Source organism: Balaenoptera musculus, chromosome 14, assembly GCF_009873245.2.
Source record: "Balaenoptera musculus isolate JJ_BM4_2016_0621 chromosome 14, mBalMus1.pri.v3, whole genome shotgun sequence".
In the NCBI taxonomy this organism is placed as follows: Eukaryota; Metazoa; Chordata; class Mammalia; order Artiodactyla; family Balaenopteridae; genus Balaenoptera; species Balaenoptera musculus.
The window spans coordinates 20,909,272-20,936,920 of record NC_045798.1 but is presented as its reverse complement, the minus strand read 5'-3'; the positions used below and the strand labels follow the sequence as shown (position 1 = coordinate 20,936,920).

The 27,649-nt window shown below is 44.0% G+C and overlaps 1 protein-coding gene across 6 annotated transcripts in view; it reads left to right on the top strand.

Annotated features, from left to right (window-relative positions):
- Window positions 1–4,404: 4,404 nt before the first annotated feature.
- LOC118906797 (E3 ubiquitin-protein ligase RNF185) overlaps window positions 4,405–27,649 on the top strand; it is an 88,882-nt gene continuing 65,637 nt past the window's right edge. For 2 of the 6 annotated variants that reach the window (XM_036874467.1, XM_036874473.1), the window contains exons 1-6: window positions 4,405–4,555; window positions 19,379–19,601; window positions 22,406–22,424; window positions 24,136–24,248; window positions 25,691–25,745; window positions 26,968–27,099. In XM_036874467.1, coding sequence (XP_036730362.1) covers window positions 19,426–19,601; window positions 22,406–22,424; window positions 24,136–24,248; window positions 25,691–25,745; window positions 26,968–27,099 — 495 coding nt within the window. In that variant the 5' untranslated portion in view covers window positions 4,405–4,555; window positions 19,379–19,425. Of the gene's footprint in view, window positions 4,556–18,113; window positions 18,136–19,378; window positions 19,602–22,405; window positions 22,425–24,135; window positions 24,249–25,690; window positions 25,746–26,967; window positions 27,100–27,649 lie in introns of those variants that run through there. The other 4 variants (XM_036874468.1, XM_036874474.1, XM_036874466.1 and 1 more) reach the window with 3 other exon arrangements.

The following is a 27,649-nucleotide window of genomic DNA, read 5'->3' as shown; positions in this document are numbered from 1 at the left end:
ATCTTTGAATGCTCTCCAATCAGAGACCACCAGAAACACACCCGTGGTTGAACAAGTTGGGTTTATTATTTGTTACAGCAAAGTGAGGGATGTGAACTATGAGGAATGATAGGGCATCTCAGTAACAGAGTCTTAGGAAGGACATTTAGGATTTGGGCTTGTGTGTGGTAATTTGGGGGAGGGCTTAAGGAAGCAGTGTTTCTAATTAAGAAATGGGCAGGGGCTTCCCTGGTGGCGCAGTGGTTGAGAATCTGCCTGCCAATGCAGGGGACACGGGTTCAAGCCCTGGTCTGGGAAGATCCCACATGCCGCGGAGCAACTGGCCCCGTGAGCCACAATTGCTGAGCCTGCGCGTCTGGAGCCTGTGCTCCGCAACAAGAGAGGCCGCGATAGTGAGAGGCCCGCGCACCGCGATGAAGAGTGGTCCCCACTTGCCACAACTAGAGAAAGCCCTCGCACAGAAACGAAGACCCAACACAGCCATAAATAAATAAATAAAATTTAAAAAAAAAAAAAAAAAGAAATGGGCAGAAGACCTAAATAGACATTTCTCCAAAGAAGACATACAGATGGCCAATAGGCACATGAAAATATGCTCCACATCGTTAATTATTAGAGAAATGCCAATCAAAACTACAGTGAGGTATCACCTCACATCAGTTAGAAGGGCCATCATTAAAAAGTCTACAAATAATACATGCTGGGGAGGGTGTGCAGAAAAGGGAACCCTCCCACACTGTTGGTGGGAAAGTAAGTTGGTGCAGCCACTATGGAAGACAGGTTGGAGGTTCCTCAAAAGCCTAAAAATAGTGTTACCATATAATCCAGAAATCCCACTCCTGGGCATATATATGGAAAAGACAAAAACTCTAATTGAAAAGATATATGCACCCCAGTGTTCATGGCAGTACTATTCACAATAGCCAAGACATGGAAGCAACCTAAATGTCCATCAACAGATGAATGGATAAAGATGTGGTATATATATATATACACACACACACAATGGAATATTACTCAGACATTGAAAAGAATGAAATATTGCCATTTGCAGCAACATGGATGGACCTAGAGATTATTATATTAAGTGAAGTAAGTCAGGCAGAGAAAGACAAATATTATATGATATCAGTTATATGTGGAATCCAAACAAATAATACAGATCAACTTAACAAAACGGGAAAGGGGAGGGCGAGGGATAAATTAGGAGTATGGGATTAATAGATACACACCACTATATATAAAATAGATAGGGAATTCCCTGGCGGTCCAGTGGTTAGGACTCCACGCTCTCACTGCCGAGGGCCCGAGATTGATTCCTGGTTGAGGAACTAAGATCCCACAAGCCTCGCAGTGCTGCCAAAAAAATAAATTCTAAAGATTTTTAAAATAAAATAAAATAAACAAAAAGGATTTACTGTATAGCACATGGAACTATATTCAATACCTTGTAATAACCTATAATGGAAAAGAATCTAAAAATAAATAAATAAATTTTTTAAAAAAAGAAAAGAATCTGAAACTGTACATTTGAAACTAACACAATATGGTAAATCAACTATAGTTAAATAAATAAGGAAGCTGGGTTTTATCTGGATCAGATGCTGTCTATGATGGGGTACCTTGGTAAATCTTATCTAGAACGCGGGAAGATGAGACTGAGTCTAAAGCTGTAATTGGTGAAGAAGCAGCAATCTCTATATGAGCTAGGTTAGGGAAATACTTGGTCATTTTTGTGCTTTGGACAATGCTCTTGCTTTGTCTGGTTCAGACATGATTATGGAGAGGTCTTTATATTGTCCTGATCCATCACAGTCACAGAGCAGCCTTGTCTGATGTTGATGTTCTGTGTTCTGTTTTTATGCTCAACAGGAGAACACCAAGGCCTTCCTGTAAGTGCCAGGCTAGCTCCTGGGTATCAGGGGCTGCTTTTCTGTTTCTCAGAGCCTGGACTCAAATCCAGGTTCATGTGACTAGAAACATCCCTGTGTCCACAGGAACTTGAAGAGAAGTCTGGCAGATGAGGAATTTCATCTATGAGTTTATTTCATCTACTACCTTCCCCCTTACTCAGACCCAACCCCTAAGACAGTCCCTGGGATAATTGCAGGCACTTAATAAATGCTTGTTGAATTCATGAAACAATGAAGATGGGTGTTAAGCACTCCAGAGAACGGGACTTCCCTGGTGGTGCAGTGGTTAAGAATCTGCCTGCCAGTGCAGGGGATACGGGTTCGATCCCTGGTTGGGGAAGATCTCACATGCTGCAGAGCAATCAAGCCCGTGCACCACAACTACTGAGCCTGCACTCTAGAGCCCATGAACCACAACTACTGAAGCCCGTGCACCACAACTACTGAGCCTGCACTCTAGAGCCCACGAACCACAACTACTGAAGCCCGTGCACCTTAGATCCCGTGCTCCGCAGCAAGAGAAGCCACTGCAATAAGAAACCCGTGCACCGCAATGAAGGGTAGCCCCCGCTCATCCCAACTAGGGAAAGCCCACGTGCAGCAACAAAGACACAGCCAAAAATAAATTAAAAAAAAAAAGAACTCCAGAGAACAATGTCTGGGTGCAAATTGCAGCTCTGTCACCTATCAGTATGTCATCTGAAAACTGTTAATTAAATGATAAAATTGCATAAACTTTTAAAAGTTTTCCTTTACCCATTTGTATAGCAGAGGTAATCACCAAAACCATTTGCCGGGCTGCTGTGAGGATCAAATGAATCATTGTGTGGTGTGTGCTTAGGTAAGCTCGGTAAATGTTAGCTATTAATATTTTCAAGCCAAGTAGCCCATTAGTTTTGTGACTGTATGTTTGATATTTTTCCTGCTAGGCATGAAAGCAAAGATCTTGTCTTGTTTCCTACTGCATCACCAGTGCTCAGCATATAAATTAATGTTTGATAGGTAAATAAGTAAATTGGCTAGAACCAAGGCACTCCCCTCATTCTGGGGGTAAATTTTAATTTTTATATCATTGTCCATTGAAATAAAAATGCACAATGTGAGAGCTGTTTCAGTTTTATTTGGGGACTTACTGACGACTATAGCCCAGGGGTAGACAGCCTCTTAGATAGTTTTGAGGAACTGCTCCAAAGAGGTGGGCGAGGTTGGTTTATATGTGATTTTGGAGAAGGGGTATGTGCAATCAAGCACACATCTCAGTAGAAGGTTGCTGTGAGTCACGAGGAACACATATCTCAGTTAATGACATTAGTGTCTTTCTAGGTATGAAAATATGCAAGAAATTGGGCTCCTAAAATTTTCTCCTGAAAATATCTAACCATCTGAAGACCTGTTCTGCCAGTTTTCCCAGAGCACAGAGTGCCTCATTCCTGATCTTCGCCCCTGAACTCCTTTCATTGTGTGTTGAAGGTCAGAGACTACGGTGGCTAATGACTCAATCCTTGTAGAACCGGGTGTCAAGAGACCTTCTTTAGTTGGCATCTGAAACTTAAAGAAAAGTTGCAAAAATTATGTAAGGAACTTCCATATACCTTTCACCTAGATTCACCACTTGCTTACATTTTGCCTCATTTGCTTAAATCATGCTCTCAATTTTTATACACCTGAATTTTTTTCTGAATCATTTGAAATTAAGTTGGAGACATTGTGCCCTTTTACCCCTAAATACTTCAGTGAATATTTCCTAAGAACAAGGGAGTTCTCTTAACATAACCACAATACAATGATCAAATGTAGAAATTTTAACATTGATACCCAACCCCTAAACCACGATCCATATTCAAATTTTGTCCCTTCCAGGAAGCACATGATATTTACTCGACCTATAACTGGTGATGTTAACTCTGATAATTTTGATTCACTTGTTCTGCGAGGTTACACCTCTGTGAAATTCCTATTTTCCCTTTGCAATCAATAAGTAATCTATGGGAGACCCTTTACTGTGTAACCATCCTGTTCCTCCAGCTTTACCGTCCATTACTGATTTTCTAACTCCGTCATATTTGCTAGTTGTCATTCTACTAAAAGGAAGAATTTCCCCTTCTCCCCCATTTATTTAATCACTTCTTTATTTATATCAGTAAAGAGTCATTGGGTTATAATTTTATTCAGTTATATTCTGTTACTATCATTATGTGTTTTGCTCAAATTGCCCAGATTTGGCCAGTGGGATCTCCTTCAAGTTAGCTCCTGTGTCCTATGACATATTCCCATCATTCTGATTCCCATCATCCTTACACTCTGTTCCAACAAAAATGTTGCAAGCACGTCTGGGGCTTTCCATGCCCGGACTTAGGCTTTTTAAAAAGCTGCCAAACGGTCCCTGTGTTTTTCCGCTTCCTGCCAGCAGGCGGAACCTTAGAGCCCAGTATCTGGGGCCGAAGCACAGCGGCGTGGACCAACCTTTTCCGGTTGTGGCCGGAAGTCCCCGGAGAGCGGCGGCTCTGAGTCAGCTGACCAGGGTCCGCGTAGGAGGAATCTGAAATCCTGCCGGCCGGACGGACCCAGCCAAGGGACTGGCTGGGCGGCCGACGGACGGACAGGCTGGGACGGCCTCGGCGGCGTTAGCTGAGCAGGGGCAGGTACATGAGGGGTTGGGGCGGCAGGTGGGGGCCGTCCAGGTTGAGGGACGCGGGCGGGGACCGGGTTCCGCCTTCAGCAGGCCCACGGGCTGCGACACCTGAGCCCAGGAGCACAGACACAACAAGTCCGGCTCTGGCCCGGGCCATTCGCCCCAGAAGGGAGGTCAGGCTTGTATTGTGGTCTTTCGTCCAGTGATTACAGTTTGGGGAAACTGAGGCCCCAAGTAGGGAAAAGGCCCCCACAAGCTGTCCTTTCCAGGTAGGGACTCACTCTAACTCTGACTTCCAGTCGAGGCCCCTCTCTCATGTGGAGGTGCTTTTAATGAGTTTGCCCCGATTGGAGAGGCCGAGGCCCGGAAGCGCGCTGAATAGAGTTGGGCTTGGGAGTAAGAGACCTGACTTTGAGACTTCGTCGCCGACAGCCAGTTGTGCTTTATGGGCCAAATCCTTTCGCTGTGTCGGGCCTCAGTTTCCTCATTTGTAAAACAGGGCAGTGTATCTCTAAATATGGTTCTCACAGCCTCTGCTTTGAAACGCCCTAGGGTGCATACTTCACAGTGCAGGACTCAAATAAGACTCTGATTTAGAATCTGGGTCGCAACCAGGGAAACTACATTTTGAACATACTCCTCGGGGGTCCTCTGCATACCGATGTTTGAAGCCCACTCTTCTTAAGTGCTTTCTTGCTGTGAGTTCTAGATATGCATTCTTTGCTTTGAGGCAGCTGGAACTTGTTCAGGATCTTTGGGGGGCGGGGGGGGGGCTGGCGAGAATGTTTAGCCCAGAAAAGAGAGCAATGGAAGGGAAAACAAAACAAAAAAATCTCATCAAAAACAGAAAAGATTGTTATGGTGAAGAGGGCTTCCACTTCATCTTTGCGGTTGAAAGAGGCAGAAACTAGGATCAATAGGTGGATTCTACAGGAAGACAAAATTTTGATTTAATAGAAGAACTTAATGCTGGCCACAGGTGACCAGCAATGGAATGGATTGCCTCCAGAGGTAGTGAACTCCCTGTCAAAGGAGTTGTTAGATGGAGGTCCTTTTCAACTTGAAAATGTCTAAATCTGAGTAGTTACTTTGAGTCTTTCTGGTGCTGCCTTCTTTTTTTCTGCCCTCTTTTCTTGACATCTCCATCCCCCCAGCCTACATCTCCAGAAGTGAGGCCAGTGGGTTTGAACTTATGTAATCTCTTCCTTGTCCTGTGTACCATCCTTCTTTTCAAGGACTTTGGAATGGCTCATCTGATAAGGGCTCCTTAAATGTTTGTTGAATGAATAACTAAGCAGGGTCCCCACCCCATCAGTTTGTAGCTTATTTTCTTAGAATAACTTGGAAATGAATCTGAGGACTTTGATGAGGAGAAGCCAGTGAACTCTTTGGAATATGGGTTGGAAGGAGGCTGTTCAAGCCAGCCTCCCCCAGCTCCAGGACATAAATCCCTCTTTAATCCTCTCTCCAGCAGTGTGTTGTTATAGATGTTGTGTCTACTGAGAGAGTTTTTGCAATCTGTTGGCTAACTTCATCAACATTTAAAACCAGTCCTGTGATGGACTTGACTTGCCAGTTCATCCTCACATGTAATCTGCAGATAATGCTTCTAGCATAAATTTAGTTTTCTAATTAAACATCAGAGCTCCTTATTTTGTGATTTACAAAACTCCAAGCAGATCACTTTTTAGAAACCTGTTAGAATGCTTACGTTGCCCTATAGAACAGAGGTTCCATATTGACCCAATCCTGCTGGAATGCCCCTGCCAAAAAAAGGTTGGGTTTGAGCCAAGACTTCCTGCCTGTGTTTATCTTCCTCCCTTTTTTGTTTGTGTTTCCTAGGATGTAAAGAAAGTTGTGAAATGCTTATTCAGATATTATCCAGGTGTTGAGTAAAATGATTGTAATTTAGTGGTGTCTTTAAAACTTCTCAATCTGAAATTTTCCTCTTAAGAAAGTACCTAAATCAGCATTTTAGGAAAATCGAACCAAGTTTCTATAAATAAGGTTTTATTGGAACACAGCCACACCCTTTAATTTATATACTGTTTTTGGCAGCAGAGTTGCCCCAAAGACCATATGGTCCGCAAAGTCTAAAGTATTTAATGTACAGTGCTTTTCAGAAAAGAAATTGCCAACCCCCTGACCTGCACCATGTACTTTCTTTTTTACTTTGAAATAATTTTAGACTTCCAGAAATAATACACAAACTTCCTGTATACTCTTTACCCAACTTTCCCTAATGTTAACATTTACATAACCATAACATTGTCTAATAAATTTAACATAAATACAGTACTACTAACTAAGCTATAGGCTTTATTTAAGTTTTGCCATTTGTCCCACTAATGTCCTTTTTCTGCTCCAGGATCCAGTCCATTTTCCCACATTGCATTTAGTATCAAGTCTCCTTAGTCTCTTAAATCTGAGACAGTTCCTCAGCCTTTTTTGTCTTTCATGACTAAACTTTTGAAGAGAACTGGCCAATTATTTTGTAGACTGTCTCTCAAATTTATTTTTTTGAGGTAGAATTCACATATAAAATTCACCATTTTAAAGTGTGAATGTTGACAAAGTTATGCAACCATCACCACTGTCTTAGTTCCAGAACATTTTCATCTTCCGAAGAAGCCCAGTACATGTTAGCAGTTTCTCCCTAGTCTCCCCTCTTCCCATCCCCTGGCAACCACTAATCTGGAATCACATGTATGTGGCCTTTTATGTCTGGCTTCTTTCATTAAGCGTAATGTTTTTGGGGTTCATCCATGTCATAGCATATGTCAGTACTTCAGTCCTTCTTATGGCTGAGTAATATTCCACTGTAGGGATATACTGTGTTTTGTTTATCCATTTGTCAGTTGATTGACATTTAAGTTTTCTGTCTTTTAGTTGTTATGACATGCTGCTCTGAACATTCATGTACAAATTTTTGTTTGAACATATTTTCAGTTCTCTTAAATGTGTTTACGTAGGAGTGAACTTGCTGGGTCATATGGCAACTCTATTTTTAACTTTTTGCCTGCTGAACTGTTTTCCACAGCAGCTCACTATTTTACATTTTCTTTTTTTTTTTAAATAAATTTATTTATTTATTTATTTTTGGCTGTGTTGGGTCTTTGTTGCAGAGCACTGGTTCTAGGCACGTGGACTTCAGTAGTTGTGGCACACAGGCTTAGTTGCTCCACGGCATGTGGGATCTTCCTGGACCAGGGATTGAACCCATGTCCCCTGCATTGGCAGGCGGATTCTTAACCACTGCGCCACCAGGGAAGTCCACCATTTTACATTTTCATTAGCAATATATGAGGATTCCATTTTCTCCACACCCTCTTCAACATTTGTTATTGTCCTTTATTATTATTTTTTTTTTCCACCCTAGTGGGTGTGAAGTGGCATCTCATTGTAGTTTTATTTGCATTTCCGTAAGGCTAGATGGTGTTGAACAGCTTTTCACATGCACTTTGGTCATTTCTTCTTTGGAGAAATGTCTATTCAGATCCTTTGCCCTTTTGTAATTGAGTTACTTGTCATCATGTATAATTTTACATGTAAATATTCAGAGTTTGCAGATCCCCTGAAGCCCCTTGAAGTAATTCAGTGAGAGCTGAACTGCAGAATCTGAGGCAGTGCCAGTAACTCCGTGACCTGAAGGCAGTTGGATTTGGACATGTTGAAGTGCAGAGTGAGTTGTACGTCTGAAACTGCTGACCACTCAGAGCTTGGTTCAACCCCAACCACTGCTGACCATGCAGAGCTGGGGGGGCCATGTCAAGTGAAAGGGGTACTACAGCATCATCCCAGATGTGATAAGACCACTAGGAGATCCTGTAATTTGGGAGCTGCTCTTGTGTTTGTCTGGTCACAGGCAGGGAGTCGAGGAGTCAGTGGTAGTTGGAAACGCTCGGGACTGGTGATAGCCTTGGGCAGCTGCCTGAGGTAGCAGAGCTACCAGTGCACCCACGCTTCTCTTGACCCCAGAGCATTTGACTCTAACTAGACTATCTTGAAAACACACACACTCAGACACACACACCCCAGTAATTCTAATTGTGAAAGTAATATGTGCTCATATTAGACATTTTGGAAGATACAGGAACTGCCCTAGAATTTTCTGCAGCAGCTGAATCATTTTACATTCCCACCAAAAGTGCACAAGGGTTCTGATTTTTCCACCTCCTCACCAACACTTGTTTTCTGTTTTTTTTTTTTTAAATAGTAGCCATCCTAATGGATATGAGATAGTATCTCATAGTTTTGATTTGCATTTCCCTAATAATTAGTGATGTTGAGCATCTTTTCATGTTGTTATTGGCCATTCGTATATGTTCTTTGGGGAAATGTCTATTCAAGTCCTTTGCCCATTCTTGAATTGGATTGTTCATTTTTTTGTTGTTGAGTTTTAGGAGTTCTCTATGTATTCAGGATATTGATCCCTCTGATATATGATTGGCAGATATTTTCTCCCATTCTGTGAGTTGCCTTCTTACTCTGTTCATAGTGTCTTTTTTTTTTGGCCGCGAGGCTTGCAGGATCTCAGTTCCCCAATCAGGGATTGAACCCGGGTCATAGCAGTGAAAGCGCCAAATTCTAACCTCTAGACCACCAGGGAACTCCGCTGGTCTATCTTATAAATGCTCTCCTGATGGTCCTCCTTGGGACCTCCTATTGAAAGGAGAAGTGAGATCATTGTTTTTGTCAAGTATATGCTGATGTTATTAAAACTCTTAGAAAGTTTTCTCCTTAGTTGGTTAAACCTTGTCGACCTTATTCATTTTCTTGATACTCTACCTTTAGAGTATTTCAGAGGTCTTCAGCTCAGCTGCAAATAAAATTTGAATTAATAAGATTTTATAGAATCTGAATTTAATAAGAATTTACTGACTGCATGAAAACAAAAGCAAAACTCTCACTTTGAAAACTTCTCTGATGACGAAGGACAGACACAATTACCCCATTTGCAGGTGAGGACCCTGGCTTAGCTGAGTGGCAGAGCTGAGCATCAGACTAGGTCCTCTGGCTCCAGGTTTGTCCTCTCACTGTATTATACTCGAAATTTACAGCCCTTAACTAGGATCTGTCCCGTCTGAAGAGCTTCCTTTAATACAATATTTTATCCAGTTATATTGGTTTGAATTGAAATTGGCACATTCCCATCATTTATTGACATACATTTATTGAACATGTACTCTGTGTCAGGCACTGTGCATGTGACTCTAGGAGGTGTCTAACTAGAGTGAGCAAGACAGTTCAGTGAATAATTAATCCTCTGTGTGAGTAGCATAATCTCTAATACAGGTCAGTACTAATTTGGGGAAACCTGAACTTTTTCTGGTTGCATATCCCTGATCTTTTTTTTTTTTTCATTTGTTTAAGAGTTTTGGACAATACTTAAGAAAAAATTACTCTGAAACAGTTATGTAACATTTCCAGTTCTGAAAAACATCACTGAAGAATGTCTTGTTCTTTTAGGACACTGATTTTCTACAACTTTAGTTGGCTACGTTGACTCATCTTGAGTTGTACACTTCTAAGCAGTCCTGGGCATCAGAGCCATCAGCCCATGCACATTTATGAGGTGTTCTTGAGGTGTCTAGCCCTGTGCTGAGCAAGGCACCTGGAAGCTGGGTCTGGGCTTGAGGAGATAGACACACAAACAGATCACTGAGGTACTTAAGCACATTGGCTTAGGAGTTGAAAACTTTGCCTCTGACTGGCTCTGTGACATGGACAAGTGACCTAACTACTCTGCGCCTTAATCTAACATCCCAGGGGATGCTGAAGATGATAAGCAGTGTTTACCTCAAAGGCAGGTTGTAACAATTAAATGAGATGATTCATGTAAAGGGCTGAGCAGAGTGTTAGCTGATGTTTTTTTATAGTGATAATAGATATAACAAGTGCCTCCTGATTTTGACACTTTTGGGGAAAATCTGATTTTGCCCAGATCAAACTGTGTCCTGTTCTGGATTTCCTCATACACAGTTCTGATGTCTCACCTACAGTGCCTTCAAGGAGCGATGCTCATTCAGAAAGGGAAGTTGTGACTCATTCATTCAGCAAGTTAACCAAATACCTGCTGATTGCATAGCTCCGTGGGGAGTATGAAGAAGCAGTCACACCTTCATTGTACTCTGTGAGACCTCACAGTGGAGGAGCGATTAACATTTCTTGAACACTTAACTATATGCCAGGCACTGTGCTAGTCCCTTACTGTTTTACCTCTTTAATCCCTACAACTATCTTGTGAGGAAGGTAATTGCCCCATTTTAACGGATGAGTAAAAAAAGGCTTGGAGAGAAGATAATGACTGAAGTCACAGAGTAAGTAGTTGAGCTGAGATTTGAACCCAGAGCCATCATATTCCTCTGTGCCATGATAATTTTTTTTTTAATTTAGTTAATTAATTAATTTATTTTTGGCTGCGTTGGATCTTCATTGCTGCGTGCGGGCTCTCTCTAGTTGCAGCGAGCAGGGGCTACTCTTCATTGTGGTGCACGTGCTTCTCATTGCAGTGGCTTCTGTTGTTGCGGAGCATGGGCTCTAGGCATGCAGGCTTCAGTAGTTGTGGCACGAGGGCTCAGTAGTTGTGGCTCACGGGCTCTAGAGCGCAGGTTCAGTAGTTGTGGCACACAGGCTTAGTTGCTCCGCGACATGTGGGATCTTCCCGGGCCAGGGATCAAACCTGTGTCCCCTGCATTGGCAGGCGGATTCTAAACCACTGCGCCACCAGGGAAGTCCCTGTGCCATGATAATTTTTTTTTAATATTTATTTGTTTGTTTGCGCCAGATCTTAGTTGAGGCAGGCGGGCTCCTTAGTTGCGGCTCCAAGATTCCTAAGTTGTGGCTCCCCAGCTCCTTATTTGCGGCACACGGGCTCCTTAGTTGTGTCATGCAAACTCTTAGTTGCGGCATGCATGTGGGATCTAGTTCCCTGACCAGGGATCGAACGCAGGGCCCCTGCATTGGAAGCACGGAGTCTTATCCACTGTGCCACCAAGGAAGTCCCTGTGCCATGATAATTTTTAAGGACAAAAGTCCATAATAGGTTAAGGAACATTTTAAGACAGTGATACAAGGAATGACAGAAGGCAGCCTCTTGGATGACCCTCGAAAGTTTGTGCTGGGGTAATCCGAATCCTGCTTCACCCTTAACTTATGAAACCTGGTAAACTTTAAGAAAAATCATTGAAGCTTAAAACGAAACAAACAAAAACACTTTTGATTTAGAAATAACGGAAAATGAAACTTCTCTGGTGGTCCAGTTGTTGAGATTCCGCACTTCCACTGCAAGGGGCTTGGGTTCGATCCCTGGTTGAGGAAGTAAGATCCCGCGTGCCACGCGTACATACACACACACACACACACACACACACACACACACACACACACACACACACACACACACGAAAGAAAAAAGAAATAATGGAAGACAATGCGAAGAAGTAGGAGCAGCTGACCCTAGAATTCCCACTCAGATATGTGTTACATTTGGAAATTGTTATCTCTAGGGCCTAGCATAGTGCATGGAACATAATGGATTTTAATAACTAATTAGCGAGTGAATTAGTGAATTTAAAATACCTTCCCAAACTGCCAAAATTACCCTATGTTTCTCATGCTACTTATGCGTTCTCTTTTGAAAACATACATATCATTGGCAAAGATGGGGGTAACAAGCACTCTTACGTATTTTTCATGGGACTAAAAATTGGCACATCCTTTTTGGAGGGTGTTTGATACAGAATTACAAATACAGATACCCTTTGACCCAGTAGTTCTACTTCTGGAATGTGTCCTAAAGATATAGTCTGGTACCATTGGTCTCCAAGGCAGGGAACAGGATGACTAGGTTCCAGGGATGGGAGAGAGAGACTTTTCAGTCTATATCCTTTTGTACCTTTTGAATTGAGCCATATGAATGTGTTACTTATTAAAAATATAACTCAAGGGCTTCCCTGGTGGCGCAGTGGTTGAGAGTCTGCCTGCTAATGCAGGGGATACGGGTTCAAGCCCTGGTCTGGGAAGATCCCACATGCCGCGGAGCAACTAGGCCCGTGAGCCACAACTACTGAGCCTGTGCGTCTGGAGCCTATGTTCCGCAACAAGAGAGGCCGCGATAATGAGAGGCCCGCGCACCACGATGAAGAGTGGCCCCCGCTTGCCACAACTAGAGAAAGCCCTCGCACAGAAACAAAGACCCAACACAGCCAAAAATAGATAAATAAATACATAAATAAATAAAATATTAAAAAAAATTTTTCCTTCCTTTAAAAAAAAAATATATATAACTCAATAAAATTTAAAAATGTGAAAATTTCTGAGAGAATTATTATACTGAGGCTCATCACACCTTAGTGTAGATTTCTTTAATCAGATTGCTTTCCATTTTGTCCCCTACTGAGATCTGATGATCTGGGACCTTTAACATCTTCCCATATTTTTTCTGAGTCTTAATAACATAGAACTTACTATGGAAAAAGTGGAAAGTACAGTTAAGTGTGAAAAAAGCTTTAAAAATTTGCCCATGATTCCGTTATCCAAAGACTACTACAGTTAATATTTGGGCCCCTTCCAATTTTTTTCTGTATCTTTTAACCTGTTAATATCATACAGTATGTTCAATTTGGTATACAATTTTCTATCCTGCTGTTTTCATTTAACATTATTTTATATAATTAAAATTCCCATATAGGCAAAATCCTTATGGAAGCGTAATTTTTAGTGGCCTTGTAATCTGTCATGTGAATTTACCAGTTTATTTAGCAGGGGATGGGAACTGGATGGGGAGAGAAAGAGACATTGGAATCATGGAACCATTTGGAAGGTTAGGCGGGTCTGGGTTTGGTGGCTCATCAGGCAATGTGAGCTCGACAGGCAGGGGCTGAAGGCATGAGGATTTCCAGGCCTTTCTTCCTGCCTCAATTGCAGCCCTTGCTGCCCTACCACCCCCACATGTTCTCTGGGCTCCAGCCACACTGAACTTGGCAAATTGAGTTATCCACTTGTCCTGTGTGCTGCGTCTCTGTCCTCCCCAGCAAGCCCTGCCCTCAGGCACTCTGTACACACCACTGTCAGCACGCAGCACACTGGGCTGCCTTGTTGGTTTACTTACCTCTATCCCCTTTTAGACTGAAACCCTTGAATGCCTGGTAAATAGGATCATTAATAAATCTTTGAAGGTAGGTGTCGGGTTAGTTGTACAGATAGAGAGGTTAGAGGATACCAGAGAAAAAGACCAGTGCAGCCCTAAGGAAAAGAGGCCATTTGCTCAGCCTCTTCTGTCCTTCTGGACCTGAAAGGCTGTTCAGGTCCTTGGTCCTATACTTGAGGGCCAGGCCTCTGAGCTATAGCCTAGGGACCGAAACTCCATTTAGACTCCAAAATTTTAGAGCCTGGGTTCTGTGTGTTCCAAGTTCCAATCAGCTTACTCAGATTTCCTCCCACTCTAACCTTCTGTGAGTGTGATGTAGACATTCTCAGAATGCGAGTCCCATCTCTGCCTACGTGTGATCCTGCAGCAGCCTAATGAGCAGTGAAGACAGGCTGGGGCTCGCCACCGTTCCGGCAGAAAGCTTCTGTACGAACACGCATGTGCCCACAGGAACAGGACTTCTGCTGGGTCACCTCTCACATCATGCCAGTTATTTATCATCCAAATTTGTAATCTTCATAATTAGAATCACCACTTCCAGATGCCTCTATACACCCTGGTCCAGGAATTCTTAGAGCTGAAGGGGCAGAGAAGGCAGATTATGAATACCTGCGGTTCTCTAGAACCTGAGAACTGAACACAAGAATACTACAAAGAGATTTCCTCGTGAGGTCACGTTCCCTGGTGATTCCTTGAGGGATATGCAGCTCTCAGTTTCTCTCCCTTGCTCAGTTCCTGTGAGGTGGGCCAGGCTAGCTCTGGGAAGGTAAGAGGAGTGAGGATGCTGGGTCAAGCAACTTCAGCTGCCAGGCTCTGCGTTCCTAAGAGATCATTAACTATCACAAATCTGCCTTCGTTCCAGCACCAAATGTGCTGCCGTGGACATCTCAACTTCAGGGATGTTTTTCAAAACAAGCTGTGAGCTTGTTTCTTAAATGATCAGCTTTGTCCCAGATGGGCCAGGTGCTGGGTGGTCTTGAGATCTCAGCAGACTTGTCCCCCACCCCCCAAGTTTATCTGACCTCTTCATAGTCCCTGTGGGCTGTAGTTGGGGGCTGGGTATTCTGAAGGACAAGCCCTATGGTTACTGTCCCTCCCAAACTCTGTGCTTTGCTGTGCTGTGCTGTATTGCTTTGTGCTTTTGGTAGAGTCTCCACTTAAGAGCTGATTTTCCAAAACTCTTCATCAGAGAATCTTCTGGAGTGGAAGGTGGGACACTTATTTAAAAATATAGATTCTTGGGCTGTAGCCAGTTCCAGGTCCTATTTAAATCACCGAGGGGGTCTAGGAACCAGATCTCTGGGAGGGTGCCTTGTTTAGGAAAAAGAGGCAAATTTGATGGAGCTCCTTGTTAAGAATTCTTACAATTAGCTCCTATTCTAGACTCCAGGGGTTCAATGTGGTCTTGCTGTTTTTTACCCCTTTCACCCCAGTTGGTAGCACCAGGCCTCGATTGTAGTTGGTACTAGAGATCCTTTGGTTTCACGCATAAATGGATGAGTGGTGAGTTTGCTTTGCACTCACTTCAAAGAACACAGAAGTTAAGAGCATTGCACTGTGAATTTGAGGGAAAACAAAGACCAGGTATTTAATTTTGTAAAGTTGCATGTTAAAGGGTAACAGGTAAGAGTGAAAAGAGTGCTGATGTGTTGGAAAGTCTGAATTGGGCATAGAATTACATGTATGATAGCCTGGCCTTGGGTAAGTCCTCTAACATCCCTGGCCTGATGTCCTCTGTAAAATGGAGTGAGGGTCAGAAGTGGTAGTAGGTGTGAATGTGCTTTGAAAACTAGAAAGTGAATTCAGCTCAGGAGTGAAGAATGGTCAGGGTAGGGACAGGGGCACAGAACCAGCCACAAGAAGGCTACTGTGTGGTCAGGTCCAAATCCATAGGCCTTACAGGGAGCAGGAGAGCTTTTAACAGCATGGCAGCTCAGATAGGCTCAGGGCCAGCTTCCTTTCTACTCTGTCCAGTTTCTGAGCCGACTAGGGTCCTCTGTTCTCTAGGGCAGTGTCCCAGTCCTGCTGGGCCCATGAGGCTGTGTCCACATTTTGTTGTCCTGCAGGTGCTCAGTGGACAGTCCCCAGGGAAGGCTGCTCATTTCTGCCTTGCTGCCCTGGCGTGGTGAGGTTCCTGTGTGTGAGGGAAGGTAGGAGGTGAGGAGGGGAGGCTCCAGTGACAGGGCCCAGGATATGTAAAAGAGAGGTTATGTGAGCAGCCGGCCTGGGAGTTGACCAAAACCAGTCACACGTGCCTGCGCCCACTCACTCAGAAAATATTTGCGTGCGTACCAGGATGAAGCTCTAGAGCTCGGGTAGGGACCACGTGGTCAGTCTGCTAAGAATTAGAATGACCGTGATATGGTCTGCCTAGAGTTGGGACATGCAGGCCTGTCCCAGTGCCTGGCCTGATGCATGACTGCTATTCCCTGCAAACTCTGAGTTGACCTATTACTGTCCCCTGGCCATTCCTACCCTGACACCTACCATAACCCTGATTGTCCCCTTAGGCCTGTGTGTAGGAAAATGCACTGTGCAGAGCCTTGTTGGCCAGTGAGTGGAGAGGGCAGCGAACCAGGGTAAGTGTATGTATGTGCATCTCCCCTGCAGCAGTGGCCCCCTCTTACCTTGGTGGGTCCTCCAGGTCACTGTGTTATCGCATATGGCCACCTTAGCAGCCCTGTAGGAGGTATGACATTCTCATTTTTCAGGTGAGAAAAGATACTCAGGCCATTAAGGGATTTCCCAGAGCTACATGGCTAGTCAGTGGTGGAGCCAGGACTTCAGTACAGAACCTTTCAGCATTGGGGAGAACTTAGAACATCAGGGAAAAAAAGTTTTTAAATGCACTGTTATTCTTTTGTCTGATTTTAGAATTAATACAGGTAAAAATGTCAGTTTTATAAACACGGAGGACCTCTGAGCCCCCACCAGTACAGAGATAATCACTATTAATAGTTCGGTATGTTCTTCCACATTTTTAAAGACATTTTCTAATATTTATATTCATTATTGTTGTAACAAATGTAATATTGTACATACATTTTACAGTTTACTTTTTCAAAAATGTTATTGTAAAAGTAATATCTGCTTGTCATAAAACACTGAAACAGGATAAGAATATAAAATTCAAAGTTCCCCAGCCCTCCTAATCCCAGAAATAACTGTTGATAGTTTAGTGTGTGCCTTGTAGACATTTTCTTTGCAAAATATATCCTCATTTGTGTACTTTATTCTCACCTAAATAAATTCATACACATACTCTTCTGCAACCTGACCTTTTTAAAAAGTATCTTTTATAATGGAAAATTTTCAAGCACACAAAAATAAACTGATGCAATGAACCTCCATTCATCATCCAGCTCCAACAACCATCAACTTCCTTGTTCTTGTTTCTTTTCTCTCTACTTTCACTTTTCCCCCTGGGGTATTTTAAAGCAGATCCCAAACATCTTATCATTCCTTCATAAATACTTAAGCATACGTATCTAGCAGATGAAAAAATTTTAAATATGCCACTATCATACCCAATAAATCTAACAGTAATTCTTTAATATAAACTAATACCTAGGCTAAATCAATTTTTGTCATTCACCTCACACATGTCTTTTTCAGTTGAATTGTGTGAATCTGGTTCCAGTGAGATCCACATACTGCCAGTGGTTGGTATGTCTCAAGTCTCAATTTGTAACTCCACACCCCACCCATGCTGTTTATTTTTTGGAGAATTTTGATTATTTGTCCTATAGAAAGTCCCACATTCTGGATTTGCTAATTGCATCTTCCTGGAGTTGTTTAACACATGGATCTATGCCCATATTTTCTGTAACCGGGTACTTTGCTTTAGAGACTTGATTAGAGCTATGTTTTAGGGTGAGGATGCTTTGTTGTTGGTGCTGTATGCTTCCAAATCATCATATCAGGGGACTGTCATTAAAATCCATCAGTGAACCTGACTTATGGTTGTCTTTCCACATCTATACACATAGTCCTTAATTTAAAAAAAAAATTTAAAGAAACGTTTAAAGAAACGTGTCGGGTGCTTGAGCTGGAATGACAAAGAAAGGCCATAATGTGGCCCTCACAAGCAGGCTCCACCCTATGAAGAAGAGAGCAGATGTATATGGAGAGGATGAAGCACTAGATCATGGGGAAGGTCTTGGAACTGAGGCCAACAAGGCACAGTGCTGCTGGCAGCAAGCTGCTCTTCTGGGACACTATGTAAAATGATGTAACTGAGTGAAAAAGTGGTGGTGAGCTGGCCTCCTCTCCCTGCTCACGTCACTGAGCTGCTGTCGTGGTGAGGGATGCTCGTGAATCTAGAGTTCTGAGTCTGTTGTGTAGAGAGGCTTCTGGGTCTAAAAGGACTGTGGCTTTTTGGTCCTTATCTCCTGGTACTTTGGAAGCTGAAATCAGGGTGGTCTTCTGGTGCTCCATTGGTGAGTCCCAGACTTGTGGCGGGGCTGCCTGCTTTGGAGAGAGCGGGTGAGATGACCTGGTGCAGCCTCAGAGCTGGAAGGGGGCACCTGGAGACCATGGAGTCCAGTGCCTCAGTTTACAGATGAGAAGACTGTGGCCAGAGAGGAGAGGGGAGGTTTCCAAGACCAGCTATCAAGCTGGAGGCTCAACTGCGACCAGCATCCAAGCCTCCGATTCTGACTGGTAGCCACCTAGCATTTCCCATTTGGAATCTCTGAGGTGGTGAGGGTGGCCAGATCAGGCTCTTGACAGATTCTTACTCTGCGCCCAGAATTTCTGAGTATCCTTTGGTGGTGTTCTCGTGCTCGTTCTTGTTCAACCCCTGGTGGGTTCTTTGACCTGGAGGTGGTAGTGAACAGGGGTCTGTTTCTCTCAGTATTTGGTGACCAGCTTGATCTGTGGTGGTACAATGGTGGTTTAAATACAAACTGTGTCACGAGTCCCAGCCTCAGCTCCACGTTCATTAGTCAGCGGAGAGGTCTCGGGCTGCAGTTTCCTAAGGGATAACAGCTCTTCCTTCATTATGTTTGTATTTATCTTTCACTTATGGTAGGTACTACTGGTTTTCTGTTTTCAGCAGTGATATAAGCCTCCTCTTAAATGTTGATAGATTTAGACAAAATCAGGTATGTAGTATTCTAACCGGGCAGAAGGGGAAATGCAAAAGATTGCAGTGTGGAAGACATTGGACCAGATGACCTTTCTGATCCTTCCTAGCTTCCTGGGAAGCTTTCATGGTTACAGGGTTTTCTTTGTATTCTGGCGTACACTGATCATGACTTTCTGGCCTGAGCAGACTCGGTCGCCAACATAGAGGCCATCCAAAGTTAGAGGACACCCTGTGAACTTTCATTCTGATTGAGCATGTATTTATTTATCACCTGGGCGGTTATCCTGGGAGAATGGAAAGACAGTGAGACAGGGTCCTAGTTCCTGTGGAGGGCTGTTCCTTGGAGGCTGCTCTCTATTTGTGCGGTTCGTTATTTGTGTGGTCCATTCTGGGCCGTGTTCATGGGAAGTTTCTGAGTCATTTCTCTCTGGGCAGTGCCCCACGACTGTCATCCTCTGCAGCCTCTGGGAAGTCTACTCAGGGGTTCAGTCATAGTCTGAACTTCCAGACCTGAGAGAATATGGGGGTATTGGCATGGAGACTGAGGGGAGTGGCCTGCAGAAATGGGCAGTCATGGGCTCTCTGCCTTTCAGGATTTCCTTGGGGAGAATCTTCACTCAGAGCTTGCTGACAGCCAAGGATGGCAAGCAAAGGGCCCTCGGCCTCTGCATCTCCTGAGAACTCTAGTGCAGGGGGGCCCAACGGCAGCAGCAATGGCGCTGGTGAGAGCGGAGGGCAGGACAGCACCTTCGAGTGCAACATCTGCCTGGACACAGCCAAGGATGCCGTCATCAGCCTGTGTGGCCACCTCTTCTGGTCAGTACCCCTTCCACTGCCCCAGAGGACACATGGCACGTTTAGAAAGCTTGTGGCCCTGGACAGCTTTGGAGCAGGTTTTCTACCCATTTTGGGTCCTGATACACTCAGGCACAAAGGCAGGAGACCTGGGTTCTCATCCCAGCTCTGCTGCTGATAAGCTGAGTGAACTTGGGCAGATCCTGTCCCCACCTTGGGCTCCCTATCCCCATCTCTAAAGTGACAATACTCACCATTTAGTGAGCACTGCTCCATGCCACTTGCTGCACTGAGCCAAGAGACAGTTACAGCACGATGGTTCTGAGCAAGGACTGTGGCTCCAGACTGCCTTGCTCTGAATCCTGACTCTGCCACTTCCCTCCTGGATGACCTTGGGCAAGGTGCTTCCACACACAGTGCTTCATTTTGTAGGGTTGTTTGGGAGCATTAAATGACTCAGGATATGTAAAAGACTTAGAAGAGCATGTAGCACATAGTAAATGTTACGTGAGCTATGATCCTAATATTTGTTACCATATTTTATATATATCAAAATGAAGTGGCAGAGTCAGTGTCCATTCCAGCCTTGATGGTTACAGAAGCCCCTTCTGGCTCTGAAAACCTGGGTGAATGTTGAGATTTTTTTTTTTTTCCCTCTTGATTTTGAGTTGGACCTTGAAGGGCAAATTGGGGTAACTAGAGGGATGAGAATGCCAGCTAGGTGAGGTGAAGAGTGTGTGCCACCCCAAGGCAGGCAATTTCTAGGGACAGGCAAATGTGCTGCTGGGTTCGTCTGAGATCTGAAGCTGCTGTATCCCTCTAACAGCACTCTGGATGGGTATTATGGGCTGGGGAGTATTAGGAAACAAGATTGTTAAAGGAGGATTGGGCCAGATTATCAAACCCAGATTTAACTGAGTAGAACATGGAGCTATTGAATGTTTTTGAGCAGGGAAGCGGTGTGAAGAAAGGGTCATTTAAATAATATCTCAGGGAGTTTAAATTGGCCAACAGTGAAAAAGATAAATTTATTGGTGAATGAGTAGAATGGGGCAGAGATTTTTTTTTTTTCTGGAGGCTCTTGCCCTAATTATCAAGTTTTACGCAAAAACTGTTGTCATCAGGACTTCCCTGGTGGTCCAGTGGTTAAGACTCTGTGCTTCCATTGTAGGGGGCGCGGGTTTGATCCCTGGTCGGCGAAGTTCCACGTGCCGCGAGGTGCAGCCAAAAATAAAAAATAAAAATAAACAAAAACTGTTGTCATCAGCCCTCTCCTAGAAATTGGAAATACTCTAGTTTTGTGATTGAGGTATCATAAAACCAGGATTTGAAAGAATGAAGAATTCAGTCAGGGTACCATTGGAAAGAACACAGGTTCTAAAATGAAAGAGATGCTTCCAATCTGAGTGGTTTGTCCCTAAGCAAATCTACTCTCCTCTCTGTACCCCAGTTTCCTTATCTGTGAAACAGAGATAATTGCACTCGCTCAAAGGTTAGTGTGATGACCATTCCATGACATTGACAAATGAAAAGCTATATTTAGCCACAGCTCAGCACAGCACACAGTCGTTGTTTAATGAATGGGAGTAACTGTCATCATTGTTATAATCCGGAACTTTTCCTGGAGGAAAAGCACCCCCACTTCTCCCCCATAGCCTTTGAGGGAAGTTGCCACTGGAGAGCTACCGTGATTTGGAGTGACCTCTGCTCAGTTTAGAATGGAGTTGCAAGGTTAATGTTGGCGTCAGGTGTCTGTTATGTCCAAGGAGATTGTGTGTCTGGATTGTGAGGCTAAACTGTGGTTCGGTAATTGGGAAAGGAATTACCCTCTGCGTCCAAATTTTACTCAGGTAGAGAAGATACATTATGTGAGTGTCAGAAGCCATGTCTACATTTTCCACTGTCCTGGCATTTGGTAAGCGTGCAGTAGATATTTGTTAGTTGAATGAATGAATGTAGAGAGAAAGAAAAAATTTAAATCTGGAGTTAGAGTAACTTTTCCTTCAATTCTGTAAATGTCAATTTTTGCACCCAGTGCTGGGTGATAGAGGGACAGTAAAATGGAAGTCAGACGACTTCTGTTTTAGTCCTGGTGCTGCAGGCAAGTCATTTGATGTTTCTGAGTTTGGTTTCCTCATTTGTAAAATGAGAAATTGGGCAGCAGTCTCTGTAGTGTAAGTCACTAAGCTGGAGGTAGCCCTTTCTGCCAAGCAGCATCCCCATCTTCCCATTACCTAAAGATGTTTTTACAGTAGACTTGAACTTTTAAGCTGCTTCCTGCCAGCAGAACTCTCAGGGCTGAGGACAGCCTGAAGATTTTGTAAAACTAGATCTAGATCCACACCTTCCCTGTGAGCCTGAGGAGGCTGTGAACCCACTGAAGTTGAGTCTAAAATAGTGCGTGTGTGCATGTGCATGTGTGCATGAGAATGCCCCTGTGAATTTCTCTGCACAGAGGATCCTTAACTTTTATTGGATTCCTTCAGAGGCCATAACCCCTCAAAGGTCAAGTTGTAGAGAAGCTGGGTCTGGGATGGTCTGGGACCACCTGGGGGTCTTCACAAGTAGTGGGATCCCGGAGGTGGAGACTGGTGTCTTGTCTCCATTGCTTCATTTTTCCTGTGATTTTAGCTTAGTCTTTTCTAATTTCTGATACCAGTGATCCCCACAGACCCTCAGTGGGGTTGCAGTGCTCCACAGTTCAATCCTGTTTTCCCATTTTTCTCCTCCTACCTTACCCAGTGTTTCTGTTAATGAAATAATTTTTCTTCCTTTCCCCCTTTCTCTTTCTCCTTGATGACTGGTTGCCTTGGGGACTCTGGCAGTTGGCCGTGTTTACATCAGGTAAGATGCATTTCATTTTACTTTGTCTTTCATCAGCTGTGGTTGCACAAGACACCCCTAGTCTCAGGAGACTACTGTCAGAAGCTGCAATCTTCCCTGCTTGTGGACTCATTTGCTTGCTTTCCCCCCAACCCTCTTTATACACCTGCCCACTGATAGGCGGTTGATGAAACAAGAGGTCAGTGTTGTACCCAGGAGGGATGCTCCTGACTCTGCTGTCGATGGCCTTTGTGGCCTTGGCAAGCTACACCTCTCTGGGTCTCACTTCCTCCTTTGTAAATTGGGTTGGATGTGATCGTATGTTAGGTTTTTATTGTTGAGATTGTGCCTCTATAAAAAGCACCTCCCATCATATCAACAATCCCCCCTACCCTTAAAGGTCTTGAAAATGTTAGGAAGGGGGAAACTTTTTTGGTCTCAACAGAGAGCTTTTATGAGAGGGAAAAAGTCTGTTTTTCCAGCTTCTGATTATTATGAAAACTAGTTAGTAAGTTTTCTCCAAGACCTAGGCGCCTGCTTGGTGGGACAGAGCTGAGTCTGGCACTGACAATTGGCTGTTAATAATCGCTGCCAGCTGTCTCCATGGTTGTTGTCAGTGGAGCCCTACACTTGTAGGTGGCTTGGAAATGTGGAGGGGAGGACAAAAGTTCCAGGCTGCTAGAGCCTCAGAATATTGATGGGAGAAAGAAGCAGAGAAAGTGAGAGGGGTTTCCACTACATTTCAGGGCGGTGCATTCTGACCCCAGTGGAACCTCTAGAACATGTCTGTTGTAAATCTGTAAAGAGCACATAATACTTAAGTTTTCAAGCTTTTGACAGTAAGATAAAGGAAACAGGATATAAAAATCATTAAATGCTGCCTTCTCCTTGGCCCTAAAGTCCTAGATTCATATTTATATGATAAACTACATATCACTGGGTCTAAAGATATGTTATGCTCTAAGATAAATGTTGAGTGTGTGTGTGTGTATAAAATATTTATTTAATGTCTACAAGGACACTAAGGTAATATGTTTTTATCATTTTAATTTTGTTTTTAAGAAAGTTAAACAAAATGATTTTAATACAACCAGTGAAAGGGCCTGAAAAACCCAAAACAGGACTGTTGTTTTTAATTTTGAAAGAAATAGTTGAATGCAAAAATCATTGAAAGTACATAAAAAACACTAAGCAAATATAGATAATAAGAAAAATCTATCCTTTAGCACATAGTAAATCACCAGAAAATGGTCAGCTTATTTCCAGATGGCTGATGTCTAAGACACATAGTTGTTGAGGAAATGCTGTAAAAATGAGAAACACAGAAAGAAAAATCTGACTGCCAGGGTCATACAATTGATCCGTCAGGGAAGATGGAGATTTAAAGTTTGTTCTACCTGCAGCCTGACCTGTGACTGGATCTGTCAGACCTCTTGACACAGCTCCAGGCCTGCAGTTCCTTCCTGCTGTATTGCTGGCAAGCCCCTGAGAGAACGAAGCATTAAGAAGCCTGTTTAATTAGGACAGCATCTAAAGGCAATTTTGATTTCACCACTAGTAAATATTTATTGAGTGCCAGGAGCAAGAATCAGAGTTGGGTTCCTTGAGGTGTTCCCTGCTGGTGCTGGTGTTTGCAGTTTGAGGGCACTGGTCCCTGTAGTTCTCCTGCTGGCTCTGACTGACCACCCTGGTGGGCTTGTGCCATTCACGTGGTTTTCTCTCCTGCTTGCAGTGGTTGGAGACGAGACCTAACAGACAGGTGTGTCCAGTTTGCAAAGCTGGCATCAGCCGCGACAAGGTGATCCCCCTCTATGGCAGGGGCAGCACTGGGCAGCAGGACCCCAGGTGAGGCTATGGGGCCCCTCTCACACACACTCCTCCCCTTGGACATGAATTCACTTCTATTCAGCACCTCCTCACCCCACCATTTAGTTAGTACTTACAGACCCTCCGTTTCAAGGCACTTGGCATCCAGATGGGAGTCAGCCAGGAGGGGAGGGGAACCAGGTTGCCATTTGCGGGGCTGTGATACAGATGTGCTGTGAGCATCTGCCAATGGGCAGGCACTATGCTAGGCAGCGCACAAGACACCACCATTGCAAGTATGCAGAGTGCTGTGAAGGAGCCTGGGAAGCAGGGTGTCCAGCAGGAGAGTCTGCAGGGTGGGAGGTGGGAGGGGGGTGCTGTAGCAGTGATGTCTAAAGTCTGGGGGGAGGAAATGGGTGTCTGGGAGGCTTTGTGGAGTTTGAGATTTCTGGAAATGGACGCGTGGGTGAGTCTGGCATTCTGTTGAGAGCCTCCATGGTGTGGTGCTCGAGTGTGCACATACACACCCACGCACACTTTTCCCAAACTCCCGACAGTGTCTCTTACCTTCTTCCACCCCACTCCAGCATACCGGGTACCCAGACATACATACTGGACTTCTCTTAAAGGGACTTATTTATGCTTTCACCTTCATGAGCCTTTGTATTTGTTGTCCATTTGCCTCTTCTGCCCTTTCCAGTCCTGCTCAACCCCCTTCTCCTCCTCTAACTTCTGCGTCTTTTATGAGCAGCCCTAAAGTTACCTCCTCCTTAAAGTGGCCTTTCTTCCCCACGTTAGTTGCTTTCACCCATGCCCCCACTCCATTTAATTGACACCTCTTTTAAAGAAGTCCCTTCCACACTATAGTGTGATTGGTTGTAGCCCCCTTTAAACCACGAGCACCTCAAGAGTAGGATCTATCTTCAGTCTTGGTAGCATCCTGCCTAGTGCCTGATGGATAACAAGCCCTCAGTCCAGTATTTGTGGGATGAGTGATGGAAGGGGCTAGGACCCAGAGGTCCTAGAGAGAAAGAACAGTGTAAAGTACTTGCTCAAGAGTAGTGGGAGGTAAAGCTGAAGGTAATGGGGCAGAGCAGAGAGACCCTGAATCTCAGCCCTCTCTGCTGACAGGCCATCTTCTGTTTGAATTTGGATTTGGGGTTTTTGACATCCGTGACCCAGGTCCAGGAAGGTGCCTGGCTGACAGTTGTAACCAATCTGGGTATGGCTCTCTGTGAGAGGAATAAGCTGAGTACAGTCTGATGAGCATCTTGTAACAAACGGATTTTCTCCCTAGTTTTCTACACACTAAGGAAAAGCAATTGCATGTAGAACAGAGTTAGTATTTGGTTTAATTAGGCGTAAGTTCATGTGCTGGGCACGAAAGGGGGCCATGGCCCTGACCCTGTTGGTGAAGAGCTCCCCCACGGAACAGGTCAAAGCATTCGTAATAGACTTATTTTACACCGTTTCTGTTTCAGAGAGAAGACTCCTCCCCGTCCTCAAGGACAGAGGCCAGAACCGGAGAACAGAGGGGTGAGGAAAATTCTAGGAGAAGGCTTCTAGAAATGAGCCCATGGCTTTAGAAGTTTCCCTCTTGGCCCTACATTTTTTCTCCTTGATTATAAAAGTAAAGGAAAATTTGCAAAATACAGAAAGGAAAAGAGGGGAGAAAATAACTTATAATCACACCATCCAGAGATAACCAATGGAAACACATTAGCCTATTTTCTTTTCTATTTTTCTATGATTATCTATACACACAAATTTTATAGATCTATTTGTGTGTGTGTGTTTTATAGATAGATGTGTGTGTATACATATTTTTTTTAAATTAGTTTATTTATTTACTTATTTTTGGCTGTGTTGGGTCTTTGCTGCTGTGCACGGGCTTTCTCTAGTTGTGGCGAGCGGGGGCTATGTTTTGTTGCAGTGCGCGGGCTTCTCATTGCAGTGGTTTCTCTTTGTTGCGGAGCACGGGCCCTAGAGCGCGCGGGCTTCAGTAGTTGTGGCACATGGGCTCAATAGTTGTGGCTCGCGGGCTCTAGAGCACAGGCTCAGTAGTTGTGGCGCACGGGCTTAGTTGCTCTGCGGCATGTGGGATCTTCCCGGACTAGGGCTCGAACCCGTGTCCCCTGCATTGGCAGGCGGATTCTTAACCACTGCACCACCAGGGAAGTCCTACATATATTTTTATTTTTATTTTTACAATATTTGGCTCCTGTTTTGTAACTCTCTTTTAAAATTTTATTCTATATTTAGTGCCCTCTGTGTGCTGGGCCTCATTCTAGGCACTGGTAATGTATCAGTGAACATAGTAAAGATCCCTGCCCTTACGGAGTCCACAGGCAGACCTTGGAGATGCTTCAGGTTTAGTTCCAGACCACCACAATAAAGCAAATATCACAGTAAAGCAAGTCACACAATTTTTTTGGTTTCTGAGTGCATATAAAAGTTATGTTTACACTATAGTCTATTAAATTAGCAATAAATAGCATTATGTCGAAAAAAAAGTGCATACTTTAATTAAAAAATACTTTATTGAGGACTTCCCTAGTGGTCCAGTGGATAAGACTGTGTACTTCCCAGGCTCTGGTTCCCAGTGGAACATTAGCTCCTAACCCAGGAATCTGAGGCCCCAGGAAGCCAGAGGCCCTGACTGTGAAGACTGCACATCAGATGTGCACGCCAGTGCACATCTCTGGCGTTTACAAGCACCCACAGCCACCGGTGATGTTTTTTGCCTACTCTGCCCCAGGAACATAAACCTACCAAATGTGAGGACTTGTGGGATTGTACAGGTGTTGCTGGAAGGGAGGCCGGAGGGCCAATCCTCGGATTTGCACTGAATGAAGTGGTGGTTCCTGATGAAACAGTTGCACCTTCCTGGGTAAGGCAGCCTTGATCCCAGGAGCCCTCAGACTCAACCAGGCTGGCTCTTAGTTGGAGGCTTTTCTGCACTGAGGAGATGGAAACCAGTTTTCCTTCCCTGTAGGTCTGCCCTCTTAATAAATCTGCTGTTAGGCTTTATAGGTAGTGCTGCCCAGCAAGAAGTTTGGAGCTGGGTGCCAGGCTATGCTCAGTAGGGATAGGGAGCAGCCACTTGCATGACTTGCAAAAGACTCACAAATGAAGGCCTGTCAGCTCTTTGTGGAGAGCAGTTAGCCCAATAATTTTTCTTTTCTTTAATTATTTTTTAATCATTTGTTCTAAAGATCTACCCAGGGATGCAGAGGAGAAGAGGAATTTTTTTAAGATGTGCACAATAATTAAGAGCATGGGTTTTCGGACCATACTGATCTAGTTCTAGATCTAAACTCTACCCCTTACCAGCTGTGTGACCTTGGTCAAGTTATTTCACCTCTCTGAGCCTTGGTTTGGTCATCTGTAAATGTGGGTGATCCTAATGTAAGAATTAAATGCAATTTGAGTGTACTAGT